At 40.9% G+C, this 17,787-nt stretch overlaps 2 protein-coding genes across 4 annotated transcripts in view; one reads left to right on the top strand and one right to left on the bottom strand.

Annotated features, from left to right (window-relative positions):
* TJP2 (tight junction protein 2) overlaps positions 1 to 14,838 on the top strand; it is a 93,345-nt gene extending 78,507 nt beyond the window's left edge. For 2 of the 3 annotated variants that reach the window (XM_054583046.1, XM_054583044.1), the window contains exons 16-23: positions 707 to 786; positions 1,199 to 1,409; positions 7,107 to 7,207; positions 8,405 to 8,617; positions 9,819 to 9,929; positions 11,105 to 11,437; positions 12,839 to 12,924; positions 13,866 to 14,838. In XM_054583046.1, the coding sequence (XP_054439021.1) occupies positions 707 to 786; positions 1,199 to 1,409; positions 7,107 to 7,207; positions 8,405 to 8,617; positions 9,819 to 9,929; positions 11,105 to 11,437; positions 12,839 to 12,924; positions 13,866 to 14,031 (1,301 nt within the window). In that variant the 3' untranslated portion in view covers positions 14,032 to 14,838. The remainder of the gene's footprint in view (positions 1 to 706; positions 787 to 1,198; positions 1,410 to 7,106; positions 7,208 to 8,404; positions 8,618 to 9,818; positions 9,930 to 11,104; positions 11,438 to 12,838; positions 12,925 to 13,865) is intronic. The other variant, XM_054583045.1, reaches the window with a different exon arrangement.
* A 1,316-nt stretch (positions 14,839 to 16,154) lies between these two features.
* Positions 16,155 to 16,397, bottom strand: LOC129078427 (small integral membrane protein 15-like). The gene has a single exon (XM_054583269.1). The coding sequence runs from the start codon at positions 16,377 to 16,379 to the stop codon at positions 16,155 to 16,157; it is 225 nt and encodes a 74-aa protein (XP_054439244.1). The 5' UTR covers positions 16,380 to 16,397.
* Positions 16,398 to 17,787: the final 1,390 nt, after the last annotated feature.

The following is a 17,787-nucleotide window of genomic DNA, read 5'->3' as shown; positions in this document are numbered from 1 at the left end:
GTAAGTCTGTCTGTGGCATTTTTTTCCTCACAAAATTTTTATTTGAAAAATATCTAACATACAGGACAAAAAATGAAAAAAAATAACGAACACCCACACACACGTCACCTGGAGTGACCATCACAAGTTGTTAACGTTTTGCTACATATACTGCTCCCGCCCATCAACACCATTTACACGCTTTTTAAAATTTCTGCCGAAAAGTTTGAAAAGTTTAAGTTGCAGACATTATAACACGTTTTATCCCTGTGAATCTCTTAAGAAAAAAGACATATCCTCCCGCACAACCACACTACCATTATCACAGCCAAGAAATTTAACCCTGATTCAACAACATGTAGTATGTAGTCCATTTTGCAGGTTTTTCTCAGTTGTCCCAGTTTTCCAATTTCATCTTTCATGGCTTCTTTTTCAAAAATCAGAATGTAACCACGCATCCTGAAATACATTTGATTTTTATGTCTTTCTAGTATCCTTTTTTCCCTAAATTATTTGGTGGCATTGATACTGCGCAGAGTCCGAGGCACTTGTCTGCCCTGTTGGACTGCCTGTTTCCTCATGATTAGACTTCGGCTGAATAGCCTGTGTGGATCCATCCCCATTGCCTCTTATGTCAGATGTCCCATCATTGCTGATGTTGGGTTGGAGTATTAGGTAGCCACTGGTTTCTAAAAAATTATTTAACCTTTTCTTTTTGCCTTTGCAGAAACGGAACCAAAAGATGCAGGATCTGAGAAATCGAGCGGGGTGGTGCGGTTAAATACCGTGAGGCAAATTATTGAACAGGTGAGAAAATTGATCCCAAGGCCATGTTGTCAGTAAGAACTGAGTCATAGTTTGCTATAGTCTTTTTGGGAATAGTGTCTGTATTTTAGTAATTATTAAATGTTAATGATAAAAAAAAAGAGTATATACGTAAGATGTTTCTTTGTGTGGAAACTACTTGATACTCTGTGGTTGTGATGGGTTGTTTTTTTCCAGAGTTTGCGGCATTGTACCAAATTAGCTGTTAATTCATTTTCTCAGAAAGTCTAGTAGATTGGTAATATTTAGTGGACATAACGTGAAGAGAAACGTCTTCTGCTTTTTGATTTGAATTGACAAGTTTATCTGATACCACCTTTACTTATTAAGACAAACTGTTTGGTGCTGTATGACTTGACATACCACTTACATAGCCTTTTCCCGTTTCTAACAGGATAAGCATGCCCTATTGGACGTGACTCCTAAAGCCGTGGACCTATTGAATTATACTCAGTGGTTCCCGATTGTGATTTTTTTCAACCCAGACTCTAGACAAGGTGTCAAAACCATGAGACAGAGGTTGAATCCAACGTCCAACAAGAGTTCTCGAAAGTTGTATGATCAAGCCAACAAGCTTAAAAAAACTTGTGCACATCTTTTTACAGGTAAGTGAAATTTAAAATGTAGCCTCCTTGCTCCAAAGTGAGAATTGGAGAATTTAAAAATGAACGAAATAATAATCTGAATAGTAATAGAGACAGTAATCTGAAATACTGCTCACAACTCTCTGAAGGGTAGCTAATCCTACAAAATGTGTGTATTAGAATCATGGCTTTTGTATATTTTATTATGACCGTTTGAAAATGGCCATAAAGATCCATAACATGCAATAATTGGTCATTTTGATGGGGTTCCAATTTCTCTGTGGGACTGCAAGGCTGGTGATTGAGCCTAGCATACCACCTAGCGCCCACCTCTCTGTATAGATTGTCTCATTGTTCTCTGCCTACCATTCATGCATGCACTGACTTACAGAGTGATAGGGACTTGGTTTCGTGACTTAAAAATGCCCCCATAGTGGAAACTTGAACACTCTGGATAATGGGTGATACTAAAGATTTATTATTCGTGTTTTTAGGATGTTGTTGTGATTATGTTATTTAAAAGAGTACATGTCTTTTAGGAATGTTTACTAAACAAAATAGTTATGAATGACCTAATAGACATGGGTGGGCAAAAGTAGGTTTACAGTTGTTTGTATGAAGGAAGACATGCCGGCTGTGATTATAATAATACAAAAATAAACTGTGCCGTGTACTCACAACTGTAAACCTACTTTTGCCCAACCCTGTATATGTATAGATGATATAACATGATGTCTGGAATTTGCTTAAATAATCTTCAATGAGGAAAGTGGGTGGGGTAAAGGCAAGACAAGACTGACATGTATACATGGGAGTTCATGAAACCGTTCTCTCTACTTTAGTGTATGTTTAAATTATCCATAATAGAATATTTTTAAAACCCCTGAAAGGAAGACCATTGCTACTGTTAACTCATGAAAGTAAAATGGTTTAACAATGTGGCATGTTTAATGACTGATTATATGCACTACCTGTATAAATGACTAGTTCTGTGAACATGGTATCATTAAGGGTTTAAGAGGGTTACATAATGTTTCGGTCATGCAAGTTTCTGGGAGCCACATGAGGAGGCTATCTGGATGTAATATCCTTATGATAATAATAGCTCTTTTGAGTTCAGCGCCAGTCATTGTCAACCTGTGTCATATTTAGCATCCCTGAAACTGAGGAGGGAGGAAGGGGTGTGTGAATGTCCACATTAGAATCTTGTTTTACTGTCACTGGCTCTTCTTGTTAAAGAGTGAGCTGTACTACTACCACAGAGGCAAAATGCTGTAACTGAGAGGTAATTTAGTCAAATGCAAAGGATGGAGTGAGTGTTCCATCATACACTGGAGTTTGTGAGTGCAGAGTCATAAGAGCTTGTGGTTTTAATATATTCATGTATAATCTTTCCTCTGTCACTTTTAGTACTACTACTAATAGTAATAATAATATAACAATAATAATTATTGTTACTCTTTTTAGGATAGTAGTAGCTAACAGTGGTTCAGTCTTTCCTGGGCTCTGTCTTTTTGGGCCATAAGAAAGACCAGGCGACTTCTGCAAGGTCAGACTTCTAGTATATGTTGGAGCTCATACTAAAACTATGGTGTCTTTGAATGTGTGTCCAATATTCTCCATTTGTTACAACACAGACTTATTTTTCTAATGTTGGAAGGGGTCACCTAGTGCAGTTCCTCCATTTGGTGGATAATTGATGCGTTTAACTGAGGCCCAGGTGACTGTGACATATTCAGCCTATGCCTGCCTCATCCTTCCTTCCCCTCCTCTGCAGAGTCAGCCTCAAGTCCATTGAATGGCTATGGCTTCCCTCAGGGAGCTGAATCTGGGCTTCATGTGAGGGTACGAGATACCAGGACAGGGACTAACGAGTATGGAGGAAGAACCAGGCTGCAGGCGGCTGGATGAAGGGGGGGGCAGGGCAGAAGTAGGAGCCAGTGACCCCGGGGTGCTCCCTTCCTCTGCCCTGAGTCAGCCTCGTTTGCTCTTTGGAGCACAGCCCTCAAGAGCTGGATGGACCTAGTAAAGGATTTTGAGGAGCCCATGTGCAGAGGGTTTAACAACGGAACTGGGCTCCACTGATAAATCATGAGATCCTTAAAGGCAAGGCCTGTACTTTACCCAGCTCCGTGTGCTGAAGGCCAGCCCTGGACCTCGCCAGTGGGCAAGGCATAGCTCTTTGTGACTTAATCAGCACTGCTTCTGGCACATCATACCATTCCTTGCCTGAGCTAATCAAGAAGTTGAAGGTTTTAGGGTGACTAAGTCAGAAGCTGGAGTGGAAATGTAGACACTGTGAACATCTGATTTCATCTAGAACTTCGAAGTGACCCGTGCTTGCCATGTGTTGCCAGCCTCCGCCGTGGAAGCGTGCAGTCTTTAAGGGCAGATGGGGCGGAGTCCCGAATAACCGTTGCCCACAAGCCCCGGTGGCCACCACATGGCCTTTTTACAGTATTGTTCAAAGCTGCGCGGATGGTCGCCCTCAGTGCTACCTGTTCCCCGTGTTTTCACTCAGCCTGGCCAGGTTGTGACTCAATTGTATGTGTTGTGGCCAGAATCAGAGGCTTTTTATGAATCAATAAATAGGAATAGTAGAGCTGCGTTGATGAGCACATTGTTCAAAATCAGGGGTCATATTGCCTGTAGTGAGTGTCACTAGGCTCAATATCCTTCTTTTTCCTTGTGCTACAGTCACAAGAAAATCCTGTCCTAGAGATGAGTATTTAATTATGACGATATTAAAGGGGTTGTCCTTGTAGACTCCAGGGCCTCCTCAGTTAAGTGCAGATGACAAGGGGAGCTTTATCCTGAGATTTGCCTAAAGCCAGTTATCTTGTCAACGTAAGTTAAAATGTTAGGCTGTCCCTTCACCTCCCCATTAAAAAGAATTTATTATAGGATACATTTTCATGTCCATGTCAAAAAAGTTACTTTTTAAAATGTAAAGTTTGAATGCCACGTTTTCTTTGGAATTCCTAAAGTACTCACTCAGTTCATGGCTTGTAGGCCACTGAAATGGAATCGTGGACGTAGAGACCCAAGCAGGACCACCGTTCATGTGAAACTATGGGCTTGTTAAAGTACCGCAGGATATTTGGGCACTTTTATCAGCTTTCACAGGTTTCATTACTGTGAAATCTGTACAGTTCAGCCCAGGGACTTTGGAAGTACTGAATAAATGCTCCTGATCATTATTAGTACTATTGCTTTATGCTTACTGTATTATCTTTCAATGTTACATGTTGTTAAAAAAAATAATAATTCTTTGTCATTGAAAAGGCTTGCGGGGGAGAAGTGGATCTTGTGCCAGCTGAGAAATTGCAGTAGGCAATTTTCGGTTTCCCAGGGCATCGTAGAGACAGGATGCTAGTGGAAGGTGCTGTGTCGTCTGGCTGGGCCCCTTGGTTGACGCTTGTGGGTTTAGAGGGAATCCCTGCCACCTGAATAGCTTAATTGCGATTTAATGTACATAGCCTACAATTCACCCATTTAAAATGTAAAATGTAGTGGGTTGTATTATACTCAGAGTTGTATAGCCATCACCACAGTGAATTTTAGGACAGTTTCATCATCTCAAAAAGAAACCCCATACCCATTAGCAGTCGTTCCACTTTCTCCTCCACCCAGCACCTCTCCACCCCCCAGCCTTCCATGTCACTTTTGCTGTTGCTCTCAGTACTTCGCAGCCTTCTTGGCTGGGCAGGGAGTAGTGAACACACTGTGCCAAGGCTGGGAATGGATGCCCTCAGAATCCCAGGAGTCCCCGCAAGGGCAGAGACAGGCTGAGTATGATCCTGTCAATATTTCACTTTCTTAAGTTTGAGAAATGTGCCAAGCTTACCCAAGGGAACATAGGTCTAGTCTAGAGGGTGCGGAGCAACAAGAATCGACTAATATTGCTCAAGAATCAAAGAGTCTGAGAAACCTAATGAGCATAAGCCAACAGTAAACCCGCGGTCCTGATTCCGAATAAAGGAAGGGTGACATCATAGTTGTGCACCTACCCATTAAAAAGAGGTCAAGTGCATGAGATGAATGTTACCAACTTTGATGTTACCTTGGTATGGACTTAGGAAATTAGCTACAGTGAAGTTCTTCTTTCTTCTTCTTCTTCTTTCATATACTTGACTCAGTATGAATTTAGTTAAGAAGTTTTATGACCTTCTTTTCATTTTATGAAAGGGCACAAACATATCTTCTGCATTTCCTAAACAGCAATTTTAACTAGGTTTTTCTCGTGGTAAATGCAGACTATACTTATTTCATACAGCTGCTACTAAAAGCTCAGAAAGGCAGCGTAATGTTCTGTATACATTAGTGCACATCCCTCCTGTTGTCTCTGGGTGTGCAGTCTCACTTCCACATTTAAGTACTGTGGCATCATGTTTTACCCAAGAGCAAAGTAACGTTGGCAGAGTACCATAAGGATGCAAAAGTCCAAGGAATCAAGGTTAATTTTTTTTTGAGTTGTCCAATGTATCAGTTTATTCTAATGCTATAAATAATTAATAACCAGAGAAATTGTAAGCTCACTCAGGACTTTCCAAGGTCAATGTTAGAACTTCTTAAATGAAAGAAGGGGATACATTACTAGGAAGAAAACTTGAAGCATAGTTGCTTATAAAATTTGCTTAATGGTTCTTTGGCTGTCTGTAGAGAACTGTGGAGACCTCTGGCTAGATGGAGCGGGGTGCTGGGTCCCTTTTACCAAGAAGCCCCGCTGTCCTTTCAGGGGTTACGTAGAACGCCGTGCCCTCTAAGAAAAGGCTATGACATTGTAGGCTTTTTTTTTTTTTTAAATCCTAATTTGCCTGCGGCTTGATTGTTTTAGGTCTGATTTAATGTATTAATTGGGACCAATTTGCTTGTCATCTTATCCCCATTAGAGCCATAAATACATATTACTGAAGAATGATTTGCATATGTTTTACTTGGTTGGCATTTACTGTCGGTGCCCTACAGTCTCGGTGTTCGGTGGGCTGTGCCGTGCAGTGACTAAGGTCATGGGCTGCAAACTTCTGAGTTTGCATCTAGGCTTCTTCTTTGGCGTGAGGCTTTGGGCTCGTTTCACTGCTGTGCCCTAGTTTCTCTCCTGAAATAGGGGGATGATGGCAATACTGACCTCACAACATTTGTGTGAGCATGAAGTGAGGTAATCCATGTACAGTATTTGTAAAACGCCTGGTCAATCCATAGGTAGTGCTGTTATGTCAGATATTTTGTTCTCTATAAAAAATGTATATTACTTGAATGTATACTTAATAGAGCTTGGTTAATTTGTATGTATATTTTAAAATATTTAAGCCTGTCAAAATGATATACATTTAAATATTATCTTCAGTAATTTATTAGAGGTAACCAACAGCACACTACTGCATACTTATAATATCTATGTCTATGCAATGGTCTTTAAAATACGGTACTTTTATATCTGTTGTAGGTGTGTTTTCTTTGCTCCTGAAAATACACTCTGTGAAAGCATATTTGTAAAGGTAGCTTTTCTGAAAGATACTCATTCTGAAATGAAATTCGCCCATCTTCAGGTTTATAACATCCATTTGTAATGGAAACTAAAGGCATTTAGTATTCAAATATGTGCCAACTTTCTCTTGCATTTGCCAGTTTTAATTCAGATATGGCAAAAATGAGTGTGAATTATGTTAATAAATTGCTTTGGAAATTGATGCAAACCTTTTGCCTACCTTTCTATAGCTACAATCAACCTAAATGCAGCCAATGATAGCTGGTTTGGCAGCTTGAAAGACACAATTCAGCATCAGCAAGGAGAAGCAGTTTGGGTCTCCGAAGGGAAGGTATGTGGCATAGATACTCTGCTGCGAGGTGAGAGTCCGTGTTTTGAATCTTCTCTCAAGAGGGTAGTGAATGTAGTAAAGCCATGCCCATTTGAAGGAATTCCAACATACGTGCTAATCAAGTTTGCAATTTTATAAATTCTCTGAAAAAGTAATAAAGCGAAGGGGCTTTTAGAAGAAAAGCAGAATGTGATACATGCAACCCTACATTCACTTCCCTTTTACTTTTAACGTAGTAACTAGTATTGTATTCCAAGCACACTAATCAGAGCTTACAAGATCTCGAGCTGAGCTCCACAGCTTCCTGAGGATGGGGAAACTCAGAGTGGAGGTGAGAGGTGAAGTTGAGGAGCATAGAAAATATGGTTAAAAATTAATAGAAAGAAGAAAAGCAAATGGAGGTGGAATCATTTGCTTAAAGATTGGCAGAGAACAGGCCCTAGGCATTCGAGTAGGTGATAAGGGGGCATTAGGAAACTGGTGTAGACTTCTAAAATTGGCTAGCTTCTCATCCTAGGTCATAGTGTATGCATGGCTCTGCGCAGGGAGGATGCAGAGACAGTATATAATTTCCTGTGGTTCTGGGAGCCTTTGGTGATAGTCTTCCGTAGTCTAGCCGAATCGAGGTAGCTTAGAGGGCCAGTGTCGTTGTGGAAGTGAGTCAGTTGCCAATGAGATTGGTGAGCCCGAGTCTTGCTCTTTGGGAACTGCATGTTTAGTCAAGGTGTCTAGGATCTCCTGAGTGCTTACAGCCTGCTACGGCTCTGTGCTAGCTTCCGTGGTGACAAGTTGAACAGAACAGAGCTTCTGCCCGCAAGGATTTCAGTCTTGTGGCTGAGTGAAGAGGTGCGCAGCACAAGGCAGCGTGCATTTATTACTAGGAGACAAGTACCTGCAGAAGAAGCTGAAGAGAAACCAGATTCTGGAAGACAGCGCACAACAGTCTAAGGAAGCATGACTCAGTAGCTCTATATAAGATAGATGGTGGCAAGGATAGATAGGGTGAAGGCGTCCTCATTTGAGTCCCTGGCCAAAATGAACAGAAAGCCAAGTGATTTCAGGAAAATAAGGTTGACTTCCCTTTGTAGAACACATGAAGCTGTCAGTCACTTGGCTGTGCCCTTGGGAATTTTCTTGAGTCCCCACTCCCAGGAGCCATGTCACACCCCACTGACCCTCCAAAACACATTCCTCTAGATGGAAGGGTTGGATGATGACCCTGAAGACCGCATGTCCTACTTAACCGCCATGGGCGCGGACTATCTGAGTTGCGACAGCCGCCTCATCAGTGACTTTGAAGACACCGACGGCGAAGGAGGCGCCTACACTGACAATGAGCTGGATGAGCCGGCCGAGGAGCCGCTGGTGTCTTCCATCACCCGCTCCTCGGAGCCGGTGCAGCATGAGGAGGTGAGGCGAGGCAGGCCACAGGCCGCGAGGCCACGGGCAGGAGACGGAGGCTCCGGTGTTTCACTGGAACTCCTCTGGACAGCTGTTAATTCAGGGCGCTGCGGAAGGTATTCCTGAGGGTTGAAACAGATAACTGGTAGGGAGTCTCTCATGCCACGCCAGTGCCTGCGTGATTGTGGCAGTGGTCCTTGGGAAAGCAGGACAGGAACTAAGTGTCCTGGGGTATGATGGATAAACTGAGCAGCTTCGTGGGCTGGCTGTCCAAATTATAGGTGGAATGTTATTTTTTAAATACAATATTATTGTATTTACTTGTAACCTTTGATTAGGCCTCTCTCTCTGTACTCTTAGATATCTCTGCTTTTTCTTCTCCATCCTCCCTTTAACCTTTCTGATCTTGCCAAAGCTCCTGAGTGTTTCCCCATCAGTTTCCTTCTCTCTTGTATTTTAATTTTTGAATTGAGTTCATGATCAAATACATGTCTGATCATGTGCACTCTGCATCCACTGGCCCGTGAACAGACAGCTTCTGTGATCCTAGAAATCACGTCAACACACCCTAAGTTAGGACCAGAGCAATTATTTGTTGCACCTCAGAGAACATTGGGATAATGATCTCCGTACAATAGAGGAGATTATTATCCATGTGTTTGGGTAATGATTGCTATGAACTTCCCTTTAGCAACGTAGCTCCATTCAGTGAATGATTTTATTCTTTATAAAATAGAAGTGCCAAAATTGAAGGTGAAGGAGGGGGATAAAACCCGCCATGACAAAAAAAAATATATTAGTACATACCACTGGACAAGTTGTAAAGAATAAATTAACTCCTTAATGTCTATAGATATAGATAGCTAATGCTTAAAAATGTTAAATACTTTGAGTGACAAAAGAGATTTTAGACTTTAGATTTTAGACTTTTTCTTTTGTACTTTAAAGAAAGAGACTACTACCACGGATGCATCTAGTTTAAAACACTTGATCTTAGGCATTTGCTCATGGGAGTAGGCCAGGTTTCTGCCTTTTCAGTAAAGAAGCACTGGGTCAGCATCTCAGCTTATGCACGATAGGGACTTTTATGCAAGTTGTGAACCTCAAATTCTGAACTTACGCAAGTCCTTGGAACTCCAGCAAAGCAGACAAGCACTCTTTTCTCTCTGCTGCGATGTTCTTGTTGTGAATAAACCTTTATGTCTTGTAGAGCATAAGGAGACCCAGCCCAGAGCCACGAGCTCAGATGAGGAGGGCTACTAGCAGAGATCAACTTAGGGACAATAGCCCGCCTCCAGCATTCAAACCAGAGCCGCCCAAGGTATGTGGCTGGGAGGCCAAGGATGGGAAGGAGGAGGAAGCAGACATCCCTGGAGCCCTCTGCATACCCAGGGGAGAGCACGCATAATGAGACGGTGTCAAATTGTGGTTTTGACTCACTGTTTCTCCATGAGAACCTGCCTTTTGTCCTGTTGGGTGAACCCAAAAATTTGGGAAGGGAAAAAATAGGAAGGATAGAAAGGAAGTTTTAGGAGAATGTACAATTTTAATACAGTTAATATTTTTAAATTAATTGATGTAGTAGGAAGAGAAAAGTTTGATAAATACTGCATGCCCAAAATCACCAAACTCAGACTCTGTTTTTCTTTTTCTGTCCAATTAGAGTTTTCTGCCCACAATCTGATTTAGATGGACCAGAAAAATCCTTACTGATGATTTGCTAAAGAAAACCACCATCACACCGTTGTTTATAATGCTTCTCATTGTGAGGAAGCTTAATTTATTTTTTTAAGCAAATCATTATCCAGTACAAAATCAGCACAAGAACTCATGGACATATGTCATATGATTCTTTATCTCTTCTCTGAATCAAAGCTATGACTAATAGATAGGCTTTTCCGCATAACCTAATAAAACCTGTCTATTTAACTCAATAGAAAGTAATGACTGTGTGAGTTTCAGAAGTAATTAATGACCTCTTAAAATACATCAGTGAAAATTTACAAGCAGGCCTAAGATCGAAGTGGGAAGGGAAAGTGGCCATTAGCGTGATGTGCCTCCCCGTTCCCTAGGCCCCCCATCCTTCATGGCTGGACATGGGCCTCACCTCCGCACCAGGGTGTGGACCCTGGTGTGGTGTGAACTCGGGAGCCTGCTCTTCGATCCTGAAGCCTGACTGATTCTGAGGTCTCCTCCAAAATTTGCATCTCCTGTGGGGTGAAATGAGGTCTGATGTATCTCTAGCACTTGCAGGGCTCCGAGCACTTCCCCAGCACCCTCTTGGTTTCCAGAGCTCTTAAAACTCTTATGCAGGAAGTGAGGAAGGGATCACAGTACCCAGCCAGTGGCTGTTCTCCCTCCCATATTTGACTGTTGGAATGGTATTTGCTGACCACCTATGGAAACTGATCAGGAAATGGAGTGTATTAAATCACTAATACTGATGTGAAAACAAAACAAAAGCCTAAGGTAAAAATATGTCACTGCTCTTTGCAGGCCAGAACCCAGAACAGAGAAGAGTCCTTTGACTACTCCAGATCCTATGAATACAAGTCAAACTCTCCCTCGGCTATTGCTGGTAACGAAATTCCCGGGGCCTCTGCCAAGGGCCATCCGCCTCCTGTTGCAGCAAAACCTGCCTTTTGCAAGCCCATACTGAAGCCCTCTACTCCTGTCCCTCCCCCGGAGAATGAGGAGGCAGGAGAGGACAGTGTGGAGCAAGATAACACGCCCAAGTCTGTCCTGGGCAAAGTAAAAATATTTGAGAAGATGGATCACAAGGCAAGATTACAGAGAATGCAAGAGCTCCAAGAAGCACAGAATGCAAGGGTAATTGTTTTTAACCCACTGGATTATTTTTGTATGTCATCAATGAGAATTTGAAATGTTTCATTTAATTAAAATGACTTGCAGCCCTTTTCCCACTGTATAAACATAAAAAGGATGTTCATGTGCATGATACCAAAGGCACGTCACGTCCTCTGTGTGTGTGTCGTTCCCAAATAGTTGGCTATTTGTGCCTCCCTTTTTTCTTATAATCAAGAAAGCCTAGCAATATAGGCGAATAAGATTCTTCTTTTTGTACTTCAGAACCTTATATCCGGTTCTGGAGTGGGGAGGTGTGACGAGAGAATCAGTGCCTTTGGGAAGTTATTTTTCATTAAAACATTTGTTATGTTTCTTTGGTAGCTGAGTTTTAATTTGCTCCCAGATTTGCCATAGAAACCTAGCAGACCTTGGGTTCTGAAATTGAGAGGCCTGTAGATTGTACTTTTTTTTTTTTAACCCTCACCCGAAGACATGCTTATTGATTTTAGAGAGAGAGGAAGGGAGGGGGAGAAAGGGAGATGAATATTGATGTGAGAGAGAAACATGGATCCGTTGCCTCTTATACCCGCCCCAACTGGGGACCCAGCCCGCAACCTAGGCATGTGCCCTGACTAGAAACCAAACTTGCGGCTTTTCGGAGAATGGGATGCCGCTCTGAGCCACACTGAGCCACACTGGCCAGGGTGGTACTTTTTGATAACATTTGTATTTCTGTACCATGTGCAAACATAACCTTTTGAAAGTCAAAGAAGAACTTAGATACAAGCCTGTGGAGCATATTCTGCCAGTGGCTATGGGTTTTTTTTTTTTCATTTAAGTCTGCCGTAACAGCAGCAGTGCTACTTAACATTTTTTCTTTTTTTATTGTGATAAAATGTATATAACATAAAATTTACCACTTTAAGCATTTCTAAGTGTCCATTGACATTAAGTACATTCACATTCTTGTACAACTATCTCCACCGTCCATCTCCAGAATTTTTCATCCTTCCCAACCGAAACCCTGTACCTATTAAACTATTAAACAATTATTCTCCACTTCACACACCTCCATTGCCCCCTAGTAACCATTCGATTTTTTCCTCTGGTATTTTGACTATACTAGCAACCTTATATAAGTGGAGTTATGTAACTTACCTTTTTCGGTAACTGGCTTACTTCACTTAGTGTAATGTCCTCCAGGTTCATCCATGTTGTAGCATGTGGTAGAATTTCATTGCCTAAAACGTTTTTCCTATTTGACTTGTACCACTAAGCATTACACAAGATCATGAAAACTAGAGAGCCGTTTCTATTTTTCTTCTTCCCCTTAAAATGGAATTGGAAGATGGAAACCGGCAAGCTGGCTGTCCAGTGGTTTATTCTTTCTCTCTTACTCTGTTTTTTCCTTAATCACCACAGATTGAAATTGCTCAGAAGCATCCTGATATCTATGCAGTTCCAATCAAAACCCACAAGCCAGACCCTGGCTCACCCCAGTACACAAGGTAAGGGTTGCTCAGCAGGCACAGGTCTGTAAGAGAGGCTAACCCAGGACTTAGACTCCCAGGAAAGAATTTCCTTCATTTACATTTCAGAGTGGAAAGAAGACTGGTGGCCACCTCCGCACACTGCCCTCCCCACCCCAGTCAACGGTTTAACTTACTTATTTGGACAAATTTAATTGTAAAGATAAGAGTCAAATTTCATGGTAATTTTGCCCATGTGCTTAACCTCTCTGACATTATAATCATTGGCATTTCGACTCAATTTCCCTTGACACACTGGAGCACAGATATTTTAAATTGTGTTGGGATAGTACATGAGCAGAATTCCTGGGGCCTAGACCTAGTTTGTTGCTATTTTCTGGCTTTTAGCCAAGCTCCTTAACGCCTTTGCATCACCCAGCAAAGTCAGGCCATTTGTGCTGCACTGTGCTCCAGAGGGAAGATGGCAATCAATTGACTGGTGTCGGAAAGATACTGCATTTTAAAAATGCTGCATAAGCACTAGGAATTACCACAGGGTCTTCCTGTTGAGGTTTTAACACTGGCTCCTTTCCTGCTTCCGAGAATAGGAAGAAAATAAATCACATTTCTTGTGGCTATTCTGACTGGAAGGTAGAGTCTAGGTTTAAAGCAACAGAAAACTAGGGGCAAATTTCTTTGTGACACACAGTGGCATTTGTAGCCAATGAAGTTAGGGGTGGGGAGGGCAGCCTCTTGCCCAACTGGGGAGTTTGTAAGTCAGGGAGCCCTTGGATGTCTTCTTCCCTTGCTACCCAAGCGGGCATCAGCCTTGGCCTGTTACTCGCATTCCGATCCTATCGCTCTGTGGACCTGCAGCGGGACCAGGAGTGTCCCTGGTTTGGTGGCACAGAGTGGCCCAGGGATAAGCAGTCTATCTTGGGTGACTGCCTGCTGTGCCTGTAGCCCTCTTACTCTTTAAGTTACAGACCCCCCGAGCCACAGAAAGGTCCTTCCAGACTCTATCAAGATGCCAGAGGAAGTTATGGCAGTGACGTGGAAGAGGAAGAATACCGCCAGCAGCTGTCTGAACACTCAAAGCGCGGTTACTACGGCCAGCCTTCCCAATACCGGGACACGGAATTATAGGTGTCTTGAGAATGGACTCTTCTGTACCCTGCTGTCGCCACCTCAGAGCAACACTCCCGCGGAGCCGTGGGTTGGTTCTTTCCGGTTAAAATGCACTGTGGAGATGTGGTGCACCTGAGCTCCCATTGCCTCGTGGGGAGAGCAGGGGACAACCAACGCAGATTCAGGGCTGAAAGTTCTATTTGTAGGACTGGGTCTGGGGAGTTGGTGGCTTTTTGCTCAGAATTAAGAGAAACACTACAGTCTGATAGTGTTGCCTGCTTCAGTGGACCAAAATCTGTATTAATTCTGTTTGCATATTTTTAACATGTATATTAAGAAGTGATAACTATTTTTCATTAATAGCTGTATTCAAGGACTATTTCAGCGTGAGACAGAATGTGAAAAAAAGGAATAAAAATAACTGTTGGACTCCAACTAAATTCAAAGAAGTATTTTATTACAACTCTAAGTGCCTTTGATCAGAAGTGGCTTAAATTTTCTTTGAAGCTTTATGCAAAGCCATAATGGACTAAAATGTTTTGACTAAATTTTTATACCAGTTTAATAGCTATGGTTTTCTCTGCACTGTGTCATCTTTTCAAGGCATTTGTCTTTGTAATATTTTCGATAAATTCTGACTATATACAATAGCTATTCTTGGTAGTTTGGCTACCAGTGCTAAATAGCTTGAAGACCAACAAATCGACATAGAAATTTTTGTGCTCCACAAAAGCAGACACTCGAAAAAAACATTGTATTTCCAAAAGTGTGTTTATGGACAACAGTTTTATAATTTAATAAAAAGGAAGACATTGCAATCAATAATTTGTGGTGGATTTCTGCACTAATTCTTTTTTTTTTTATAAAAAAGTATCAAATTTATTTCATTTTTAAATTAAAGGTCCTGGACAATTTCTGTAATTTACAATTCATTATCAGAGATGAGAAAATATCAATAAGCTATTAAGTACTAACAGTGAGTAAAATTATTGGGCCATATATTTATAAAAGCCATATTTCATAGGGAAAGGTTCCAGTTATACTTAACTAAAGGAACTATCCTTTATCTTTTTATTTCTAATTACAACACATTCTCATTTTGACATAATTTCTCTTTTTCACCCAATTACTACTATGCCAAACAAAATTTTTCCAAATGTTAAGCCTTTCTTTACCACTTATGAAATATGACTCACTCTTTAAGAGTTCCTTAAAGGAAATTTGGTATTTTAATTTTCACTATGAACTTGTTTGGTCTAGGACATCACTACCATGAGTTAAAACAAATATAAAAATAAAAAAATAAAAGTGGTATCTATATAATCAGCAAATTATCAGATAAGACATTTTAACTACTATACATTTCTACTTAGTATAAGAAAGAATAAACTGGTTCCAAAGCCCTACAAGGTTTGGCATTTTTATTGCAAGCTTTAAATCAGTGTTACTCTATTCAACAAGTCATCTCTAAGTAAATGGCAGTGTTCATAAGTACAAAAACTGTTATATCCAGTAGGTGGTATTCCATATAGTCAAGATACTAGGATAATTTTTATAAAATTAGATTTTGAAAAGGCAGAATATCTGATAATTACCAGTATCTCAAAAGCTAAAATAAGAAAAATGCAGAAAATTGAAGTACTCATTGATTAATAATATTTTGCTTTGAGGAAAGCAGAAGTGATTCTAAGAAATAAGCAATAATGATAAAAGATGTAATTAATGTATTGGATCTCTTTTAAGCCAAAGCACACTTTTCACCTCAGGATAACTCTCACTTTTACATTCTTAGTTTCCTTTGTCCAGAACAGGATTCCATTTTGAGCCAATATTTGAACAGAGTTCATAATCTGAAGTCATTTTTTTCCCCCACAGTGTTTACATTTCAGGACATAAACTGCAAAATGGCAAGTGACTAAAGAATCTGTAGCATAATAACCGCCAATTTACATAACTGTCAACAGACTTCTATACTGAAGCCTAAGTTGCTATAGTAAGGGTCAGAACGAACATGAATCTTCCTTATGCTCAGACTGTTTACTGAGTAGTCATAAATCCAGAAAAGAAACCTTAGAGGGTCCTTCCAAAGCTGCATAATTTCCCAAATACGTTTTGTATGGTGCCAGAGCCTGTTCATTCCTTCAGTCCTTTTTTAGTCGTTTAGCTTTTGCAATATTTTCTTGACGTTTTTGTTTTTTCTTTTGCTTCTTTTCCCTGGCCTCAATCATCTTGGCCAATATCCAGGACATTACAGCACTTGCTAGAAACAATGGCGTAAGGGCCAAAATAACTGTTGTAAGGAAGCCATATGGGTCCTTTGCAGCCCATTCCACAACATACTCAGCCCAAGACTTTCTATCAAACATCTCTGTAGAGGTCTTAGAAAAGGGAGGCACCAGGCCGGAAGCAGGAAGGCCTAATTCCTATTTTTTAATGCAACTTTTATTTCAATTACTAATCACTAAAGTGAGGACATGCTCATGCCCATTGCTGAACATTGACAAATGGAGACATATTAAAAAAAAAGAAGAAAATTACCCATAACCCCATCTCTCAGATTTTCTCCAATTACATATTTTGTGGATGTCTGTGTGCATTATATTTGCAGTTCCGTTTTTTACCTTTTTTATTTAACACTGTCATGAACATTTCTCTCAGGTAGTTAGAACTCATGCAAACATCATTGTTAATAACTGTAAAATAATACATTGTGTGACTGCTTCATAAGTAGACAGCTCTGCCATGTTGGCTATTTGGATTGTTTCTAGACCTTTGCCTCTTTTACATGAAATATACCTCTTTGTATATCATCTATTTTTGGACATTAGTGATCATCATTCAGCTCTTCTCTGCAGGTAGGTTCTCAGAAGTGGAATTGATGAGCAAATCCATAGCAACATTTTTAAGCCTCTTCATGTTTATTGCCAGTTGCTGCCTAGAAAAGTTGGATCAGTTTATACTTCCATATTCACTCTTTAAACGTTAAAATATATTTACAGTTTAAGCAAGACAGCCTAGGAATTTAGGCTTGTGTGAATCAAAAGTACACTGAATTTAGGAAAAAAGTCTTGGTTTCATTCACGATCCTAAATAGTATGAGTTGACACAAAAGTGTTAAGCTTGTTTTAGTTGCATTATAAACTCAACTTACTCATAACTGAGTTATACTCCAGCTATATCCTTGGTTGTGTATCAATATGGGTGCTGTAAATCATAAACCACTTAGTGCAGTACCTTGCGTTTCTGAGCAGTCCTCAAGGCACTCCCTCAAATCTGTATTTCATAAGTAAAAGCGACCTCTTGTGGATAGAAAAAAATACACTAATTACATGATGATTCAGTTTGCTTATGCCCTTTAAATACAGGAATGAGCCCTTTTGCAAATCCAGGGACTGGGAAAGAGGAGGCTTTCCAGCAAGAGCCGGGCTGTCATCTGGCTCCAGCACTTTTTGTGATACCCAAAGCGGTGCAAACAGGCAGGACCTCTGTTTCCCAGAATGTGCCGTAGTGTGCCCAGTGGACAATCAGTGCCTGCCCCATCCCTTCTGATTCATACCCTGCTTTGTTCTGGGAAGGATTTAAGGCTGCCTACAATATATATGGAGTGTAATTAAGAAAACCTGGGCCTGGCTAGTATTGCTCAGTGGGTTGAGTGCTGGAATGCGAACTGAAAGGTCATTGGTTTGATTCTGGTCAGGGCACATGCCTGGGTTTCAGGCCCTTTGGGGAAGTGCAAGAAGTAACCAATACATGTATCTCCCATACATCGATGTT

The sequence above is a fragment of the Pteronotus mesoamericanus genome, unplaced genomic scaffold (assembly GCF_021234165.1).
Source record: "Pteronotus mesoamericanus isolate MK-2021 breed Mesoamerican mustached bat unplaced genomic scaffold, CSHL_Meso_final contig_73, whole genome shotgun sequence".
Taxonomy (NCBI): Eukaryota; Metazoa; Chordata; class Mammalia; order Chiroptera; family Mormoopidae; genus Pteronotus; species Pteronotus mesoamericanus.
The sequence above is the reverse complement of the archived record's forward strand: the minus strand, read 5'-3'. Positions and strand labels throughout refer to the sequence as shown.

Bases quoted from the DNA above. Each gene is read 5' to 3' on its own strand.
- LOC129078427 (XM_054583269.1), bottom strand. From the start codon at position 16,379: ATGTTTGATAGAAAGTCTTGGGCTGAGTATGTTGTGGAATGGGCTGCA.